The sequence below is a fragment of the Orycteropus afer genome, unplaced genomic scaffold (genome assembly GCF_000298275.1).
Source record: "Orycteropus afer afer isolate SDZICR_OR568_19922 unplaced genomic scaffold, OryAfe1.0 scaffold00033, whole genome shotgun sequence".
NCBI lineage: Eukaryota > Metazoa > Chordata > Mammalia > Tubulidentata > Orycteropodidae > Orycteropus > Orycteropus afer.
The window spans coordinates 13,043,673-13,052,925 of record NW_006921620.1 but is presented as its reverse complement, the minus strand read 5'-3'; the positions used below and the strand labels follow the sequence as shown (position 1 = coordinate 13,052,925).

Sequence of the window (9,253 nt, the reverse complement as noted above, 5' to 3'; positions counted from 1 at the left end):
GTATACATTTTAATAAATGCTGAATTCATATTAGAATCTACTTCAGTGGCTTAAGGTACTGGTAGAAAAAGAATACAACTATAGCTAGCCATTTTGTATTAAAGCTTTTATTAAAACTGTGTCTTTACATCATATTTAAAACGGCATGTCCCACAGACAGATGTTTAAGGAAAAAATTTCTGTATACGATTATTGGCACACAAATTTAAGAACATAATTAAAACTCAGCTAAATATTTCTATCTATATATATATACATATTCAAATTAATGTCAATGACCTGGAATACCTGAGTTTTCAAGTTGTTGGTTTTCCAGATAGTGTAAAATATTTTCTATCCATTTTATAGAAGACACAGCTCATCTAACCAATAACTTTGGTTGACACATGCTGTCTCCTAAAGATCACAAGAAAGTCCTCATTGGGATTAAGGTTTGTCTTCAGAGGTTTCTTCTAACTGGAGGTCAGTCTGTGATGTAAGGAAGGATTCCCATGTAGCAAGGCACTAAAAAATGGAAACATACCATAATAAGATCAACAAGAGTTATTTTCAATTTTTTAAAAAACTAATAAATACTGACATATCTGTTTATTTAGCAATCTGTACAACTTTCTCCCATCCACTTGCCAAAATCTTTGTCATTTTGTACGTATTTGAATTCTTAATGAGGGATGCTATGGCAGTGGTGGGTATTGTTAAATAAGGGGAAAACTGTATTAACAGTTAAAAGATTAGCAATGACTGCTGCTGTTGTTAGCTGATGTGGAGCTGGCATCCAACTCATACGAAGGACTATTATGCTCCATAAGGTTGTCAATGGCTGATTTTCAGAAGTAGATCATCAAGGCTGTCTTCCTACAGCATCACAGTAACACACAGGCTCCACTGAGCCGACAAGTGGTGGCTGTATTTGAGGTACACTATCCGGGAAGCAAACCCAGGTCTCCTCCATGGAAGGCAAGAATTCTACCACTGACCCACCACTGCCTTCAGCATTAGTTGCTTTAAATAATACACTATTACCCATTGCCAAAAGAAAAAACAACACTACTCTACAGAGAAAAAGAAGGATGTTTTGATTGGAGGAGTTAGGCACTAAGCATCTAGAAAGAGGAATAGTGATACAAGTGTAGCCTCGATCAGATTTTAATCCCACTCCATCAAGGAGCTCTGGTAGCATAGTGCCTAAGGCGCTTGACTGCTAACCTGAAGGCTGGCAGTTCAAACCCACCAGCCACTCATCGGAAGGAAGATGGGGCAATCTACTTCCGTAGTGATACTGCCTCGGGAACCCAAGGAGGGGTTGCTGTGAGTTGGGTCTGACTCAATGGCAAATAACAACAACAACAACAACAACCACCATCAAATGTAAGTCATGTGAATTTGGGAAACTTGGTGAATCTTTATTAGTTTCTTCAGCTATAAACTAGACTAATGATAGTACTTACTATTAGGCAAGTATGAAAATCAGATTAATAAAATCTGATTAGTAAATCTGTATGTAGAATGCTTGGCACAAAGTAAAAGCTAAAAAAAATTAGCAATTATTATGTTATGATGGTCTGTTGGGATCCAGTGGTGAGGTTTTGGCATTAAGATGCCACAAGAAATGAAAAAAGATCAGAAGGGATCGAAGGTGGTAGTGACATATAAACATAAATGTGGCTTATTTCATGATTTTGCATAGGGCTGCTTTTCCCAACAGACTAGTCTAAGTTATCTATGTGAAGTTTATCCACAGCATAATTTTAATACTCTGCAAATATTTAGGATTCTTCTAAACATATTTCCTGGAATCGTGAATCAGCCTAAGAAGCTACACTTAATTAGGAAAGAAAATGTGCTTTTTCCCAAATGTGAACAGACTGTTTTATGTTTTTTTTTAATATAATATACTTCCAAGCTGGACTAGTATTCCTAAATAGTACCTGAAATAGTTAAAGTACTACTACATTTCTTTCTTTCTAATCCTTTTGCAGTTTTAATATGCACATATCTGACAACTAGTTATTAACTGGCAGATCAGAGATTTTTCAAACACTATAAAAGCACAAATAATGAAACAAGGGAAGAAAGAAGACTACAGAGCAACATTTTTAAAGTAGTGAAAGAAAAAATACTGTCAACCTAAAATTCTATACCAAGCAAAAATATCCACTATCAATGAAGTAGAGAAGATATTTTCAAATACAGAAAAGCTATAGAATTTATCACCAGTAGAATATACTACAAAAAATGACACAAGATGTAAATATGGATCTATACACAAAGGAATACACATGGTAACTATATGTACGTTGTTGTTATGTGTTGTCAAGTTGGACCCGACCCATAGCGACCCCTCCTTTGGTTTCTGAGGCGGTATCACAACAGAAGTAGATTGCCCAACTTTCCTACCGAGGAGTAGTTGGTGGGTTTGAACCACCAGCCTTCTGGTTACCAGTCGAGGGCCTACTACACTACAATACAAGAGCTCCCCAATTACATGTAGAGATAAAGAAAATGTTTTTCTTATGTAAATTTATTAAAAATATAATTGACTCTCAATAATAATAATGTCTTATGAGGGGTCTTCTATGTAAGTAAGTATATGACAAAAACAGCATAAAGACCAAAAGGGTAGGAATGGAAAGATATAATCATAAGATGTCATATGATAAGTGAAGTATTATAATATTATTTGAAAGTAGGCTATGTAAGTGTAAGATGCATACAATAAACCTAAAGTAACCAATAAATAATAAAAGAGTTAACACCCAATTGATCAATAAAAAATTAAAAAAATGTAATTATGTAAAACTGACTATAAATGCAAAAGAAGGCAAAAATGAGAGAAAGAGCAAAAAAATAGAGGGAACAAATAGAAAACAAGTAACAAGATAACAGATTCTAACCTAACCAAAACTAATCAACTTAAATGTGAACAGCTTAAACACCTTACTATAAGACAGAAATCGTATATTAAATTAAAAACAAGACCCAATTATATTCTTTTCCTAAGGATTGCACTTTAAATATTTTAACACAAATATATTAAAATTAAAAGGAAATCTTTCTCTCTCTCTACCTCCCTCCCCTCTATAGATATACATATATAAACACATACACATACATGAAACCAAACCAAACTCACTGTCATCGAGTCGATTCACGTGTATATATACACCAGGAAACATGAAAAGAAAGCTGGGTTGCCAATATTAACATCAGAAAAAGTAGATTCAAAGGAAAAATTACCAGATGGGGGGGGGTGCATTTCACAATGATAAATGGATCAATTAATCTAAAAGAAAAAAAAATCTAAATGTATATACATATAATGAGAGGTTAAATATACATGAAATAAAAACTGACGGAAATGCAAGGAGAAACATAAGCTCATAATTATAGCCCATTTCAATATCCCTCTCTTAAGAAGTTATAGAACATGTGGACAGAAAATTAACAATAATATAGAAAATTGGAACACCATCAATCAATTTGTCCTAATTAACATCTATAGAATGAAATGAGAATATACATTTTTCCAACACACAACATTTACCAAAATATTTAAGGCCATAATTACTTCTCACTAAACTTAAACTGATTTAAATCATATAAAGTATGTTCTCTGAATACACGGAATTAAATTAGAAATCAGTAAGAGAAAGGTAAGGAACCCTCATAGTGCAATGGTTAAGTGCTTGCCTGCTAACATAAAGGTCAGTGGTTCAAACCCACCAAGAGCTCTGTAGGATAAAAGACCTGGCAATCTGTTCCATACTACCATTAAGTCTTCCACCTAGGAAACCATATGGGGCAGTTCTACTCTATCCAATAGGGCCAGACCACTATAAGTCGCAGTTAACTTGGCCACACACAACAACCACCACCACCACACCAGCAGCAGAAAGATATAGGGAAAATGCCCAAACATTTGAAATCTAAATGCTGTTGTTATATGCCACTGAGTCGGCCCCAATGCATAGTGACCCCTCCTTGGGTTTTTGAGGAGGTATCACTGTGGAAGTAGATTGCTCAACCTTCCTTTCTAAACAAGACACTTATAAATCAACTCACTGGTCAATTAAGAAATCAAAATGAAAATTAGTACTTCTAATTAATGAAGATGAGAACACCACATATCAAAATGTATGGAATGCCACCAACAAAGTACATAGAATTTATAGTACTGAATGTCTGTATTAGAAAAGAAGCAAAGTCACAAATTAATGACTGTTACTTCTACCTTAAAAATGAAAAAAAAAAAAAAAAAATTACATAAAGTAAGCTGGAAAACAAAAAGACCCAGAAAAGGTCAGTGCAGAAAACTATGAAATAGAAGAAAAACAATAGAGAAAAATCTTTAAAACAAAAAACTGGGTATTTCAAGCAACCTCAAGCACACCCAACACCCAGATCTTGGTTCCTAAACACCTTTCTCTAACGAAAAGGAATCAGTGCTCCTTAGAGAAGTGGCTGCTTGTGGGGCTGGTGCAGGGAACATGCAAGATGAAACCTTGAATATCTTGCAGTGCCAGAAATGAGGAGGTGCTCATAAAGGTGACTGTGGCATGTAAAAAGGACATAGGATCCAAGTGGAAGAAGCTCAGTGGCCAACTTGGGGACAACTTGAGCAACATAATAAGTACTGTTCAATAAATAATAATAGTAACGGATTATAACCTACAAAATAAACACCCATGATTCCATATGAATGTAAGTAACAGTTACATAAACAGATAACTGGGGAAGAAGGGATAGCTCTTCCTATGGCACCATTCCAATTAATAAATGCAAAATGAATTTAAAAAAATGGATATTTCAGAACATTAATAAAATCAATAAACCTTTAGTCAGACTGATCATCAAAAAGGAAGAAAATGTAAATTACCAGTATCAGAAATGAGAGAAGTGACATCACTTCAGATTCTACTGAAGAGGAAAAATATAAATATTATGAACTTTATGCCTGTAAGTTTGACAACTTAGATGAAATGGACAAATTTCATGAATAACATAAATTACCAAAATTCACTCCAGAAGAAATTGATAATCTGAATAGTCCTAGACCTATTAATTAGAGTTTGTAGTTAAATATCTTCCCATAAAAACCTCAAGCCGACATCACCTGACTGGTAAATTACAGAAATAATACTACTACTACATAAATTCTTCCAAACAATTTAATAGGTAGGGATACTTTCCAACTAATTCTATTATGGTAGCATTAGGCACATATCAAAATAAGGGATGGAAAAAAAAAAAGTATATACAAAAATTCTAAATGAAATATTAGCAATCAAATCCAGCCATCTATAGGAAGAATTCTGTATCAATCAGCACCAAATGGTGTTTATCCCAAGAATGTAAACTAGATTAACAATCAAATATTACTCTATGAGATATATGCACACCCACGTTCACTGCAGCATTATTCACAATAGCAAAGAGACAGAAATAATTTAGGTGTCTGTTGATGGATAAAGGGATAAACAAACTATGGTACTCACATACAATAGAATACTAAGCAATGTTAAAGAATAATGAAGAATCCACAAAACACCTCGTAATATGGATGAACCTGGAGGTTATTATGCTGAGTGAAATAAATCAATCACAAAAGGACAAATGTTGTATGAGATCATGATTATAAAAAGTTAAGGAAAGGTTTACAAACAGAAAGAAACATTCTTTGATGGTTACCATGTATGGGAAGGAAGGAGAGAGAAAATCATTACTTAGACAATAAAACCAAAACCAAACTCACGGCCATGGAGTTGACACTACTAATTTGGGTGAAGGGAAAGGTAGTATACAAAGGTGATCAGCAAAATATCACTAAGGCAAAGGAAGACACTGAGAGGTGCACAAGAGTTATAGACAACAAAGGTAAAAATCCACATACATGATCCTGCAATATCAGTAATAACAAAACAATTTAAAAGTGGGCACATAGGAAGACATGTAAGCTGAACAGGTATGGGCAAGTGAACAGGACTACAGCCACAACCACACATAGGTTTCCAAAAAAAAAAAACCAAACTCACTGCCATCGAGTTGGATCCAACTCACAGCAACCCCTCCTTGGGTTTCCAAAGCAGTATCACTACAGAAGTAGATTGCCCAATCTTCCTTCGGAGGAGTGGCTGGTGGGTTTGAGCCAGCTTTCTGCTTAGCAGTCAAGTGTCTTAGGCATCACGCCACCAGAGCTCCCTATACAGGTTTGGCAGAGGATATTTCTGCATATGTATTTCTATGTGCTATAATTATATCTCTGTATATAGTAGAGCAAACAGGGGGCAAAGTTATGAAAACTTCTTAGCCATAACCAAATACCTTGTGGAAATGAGTCACTGGGCTTGGGGATTAGGACCACAGTCTCAAGGATATCTCAGTCAACTGCATAGCATAGTTCAGAAAGACAATGTTCTACATCTACTATAATGAGTAGTGACCGGAGTATTAAAAGCTGGTGGCAACTAACATGCATCTATTGGTCTCTCTCTGTCTAGAGCAAAGAAGAGTGAAGAAAATCAAAGACTCAAAGAAACAATTAGCCTAAAGGTCTAATGGACAATATGATCCACAGCCTCCACTACCTTGAAACCAGAAGAACTACATGGTGCCTGCCTACCACTATCTGCTACTTTGATTAGGACCCCAGAAGACCCTAGACAGAATGGGAGAAAAATGTAGAACAAGATTCAAAATCATAAAAAAGACCAGACTTACTTATCTGCTGGTGGAACGGCTAAGACTGTGGCCCTTAGCCACCCTTCAAACCTGGAACTGAACCCATCCCAGTGGATCACTCTGCAGCCAAACCACAGACAGGCCTATAAAGTGAAAAATTATATTCATGAGGAACACAGTCCTCAGAATAATCAACCCTACGAGACGAGACAGGCAGCATTTGCCTAAAATCAAAGCTGAGAAGGCAGGAAGAGTCAGGAAAGAAGGATGAATGGAAATGGGGAACCCAGGGAGGAAGTGGGAATTGTGTATAAATGGTTAAATGGAAAACTAATTTGCTCTGTAATTTTCATCCAAATCACACACACACACACACACACACACACACTCAGTGAGTTTGCAGGCATGACTTCGCTTTACCCCCAAACACACACACAAATAACAAAAAATATTACTCTCTGTAATTACCATATTAAATGAAAAAAAGAATTATCATATAATCATCTCAATAGACATAAAATTAAAAAAGAAAAAAGGATTTGTCAAATTTCAATGTCAATTTTTCATAAAAACTCTGAAGAAATTAGAAATGGAAAAGAACAGATCATTTACAAAAAATCCACATCTAACATCACAATTAACATTGAAAGACTAGATGATCAGAAATAAAATGAGGATGTCCATTTTCAACACTTCTACGAAACCTTGTACTAGAGGTTCTAGATAGGTCACTAAGCCAATTAAAAGAATAAAAAGCATAAGGGATGAAGGAAAACTTTCTATCCACAGAAAACATGATTGAGTATGTAGAAAATACAAAGGGATCTACAAAAAAGCTACTAGAACTATGATCCGTGTGCTTAGCAACTTTGAAGGACTGAAGATCAATATACTAAAATCTTTTGTTTTTATGCTAGCAGTAAACAACTGGAGGTTGAAATTCCAAATAGTACCATTTATAAGAGCATTAAAAAACTAAATATTTAGGGATAAATTTACACAATGATGTTTAACCTTGTACCCTAAAGCTGTAATATATTGTTGAAATGAATTAAAGAAGACACAAATAAATGGAGAAATACTGTATCTTTTCACAGGTTGGAAGATTCAATATGGCTAAAATTTTTATTCTCGCCAAATTGTTTCCTAGATTCATACAATTCCTTTCAAAATCCGAGGAGACTTTCGTGTAAACTGACAAATAATTTCTGAAATTCATATGGAAATGCAAAGGATCTAGAATAGCTAAAAGAACCAGAAAAAGAACAAAATATGAGGGTTAACACTATCTGATTTCAAATTTTATTATAAATATACACTCAAGAGTAGAGTGTAGACCACATGAGGGAGTCTAGAAATATATCCACATATATGGGCAACAGTTTTGTAAAAAGTGCAAAGGAAGTTTAGTGAAGAAAGTATAGTTTTTTTCAACAAACAGTCCTAGAAAAATGAGACAGAAGCCTATATAAAAAAATGATCTTTAGTTAACACCTCATATCATATACAAAAACATGAAAGATGGAGTTAAACATAAAACCTGAAATAAAGTATCTAAAAGAAAATACAAGAAAACCTCTATGGGATCTTAGGTTAAGATGTTTAAATATGACACCAAATGTATGATCTAAAAAAGGAAAAAAATAACAAATAAAGCTTTATCAAAATTAAAAAATTTTGTTCCTTGAAAGGCACTTTTAAAGGATAGTAAGACAAACCACAGACTGGAAGAAAATGTTGGTAAAGCACACATCTGGTAAATCACTTGAATCCAGAATATAGAAAGAAGACCCTCAACAAGTTAGACTGACACAGTGGTTGCAGTGATGGGCTCAAGCATAGCAAGAATTGGGATGGTGGTACAGGATGAGGCAATATTTTGTTATGTTGTACAGAGGGTTGCTATGAATTGGGCCAGAGTTGAGGACACCTAACAGCAACAACAACCCTTTATTGTAATCCTCCTTACTTGATTTTTGACACATGCTAAACTCTTTGAATGCATTTATTCTTCTTGATAATTCTGTATATAGATAATATCATTAGTTCTATCCAACCTATGGAAACCCAGTTTAGAAAGGTTAAATAATTTTCCAGTGTCACATAACTATTTTGAAAGGAACTGAAATTCCAGCCTGTGTTTTATTTTTTATTATTAATTAAATTTCTAAATGCTGCTGCTTTGAGTTACATAATTGCTGTACTAAAAATACACTTACTTAAAATGTACACAATTCGGTAAAGAACAAGGTCAGTTACCTTGTTCCTTACCCCACAGGGAATCACTATTCTGCTTTCTGTCACTATATATTAGTTACCCCACAGGGAATCACTATTCTGCTTTCTGTCACTATATATTAGTTTGCATTTTCTGGATAGTATATAATCAAACCACACAGTATGTATTCTTTTTTTTTCTGGTTCTTTTGCAAAGATTCATTCATGTAGTTAAATATATTAATATTAATTTCTTTTATTGCTGACTAGTATTGCAGTGGGAGCTCTGGTAGCATAGTGGCTAAGACACTTGCCTGCTAACCAGATGGCTGGCGGTTCAAACCCACCAGCCACTCCT

General features: G+C 34.6%; 1 protein-coding gene across 1 annotated transcript in view; it reads right to left on the bottom strand.

Moving 5' to 3' along the window:
* Nucleotides 1–426: 426 nt before the first annotated feature.
* The window catches only part of SNX7 (sorting nexin 7), a 207,777-nt gene continuing 198,950 nt past the window's right edge, over nt 427–9,253 (bottom strand). Inside the window, exon 9 of the mRNA XM_007936086.2 lies at nt 427–504. Coding sequence (XP_007934277.1) covers nt 427–504 — 78 coding nt within the window. The remainder of the gene's footprint in view (nt 505–9,253) is intronic.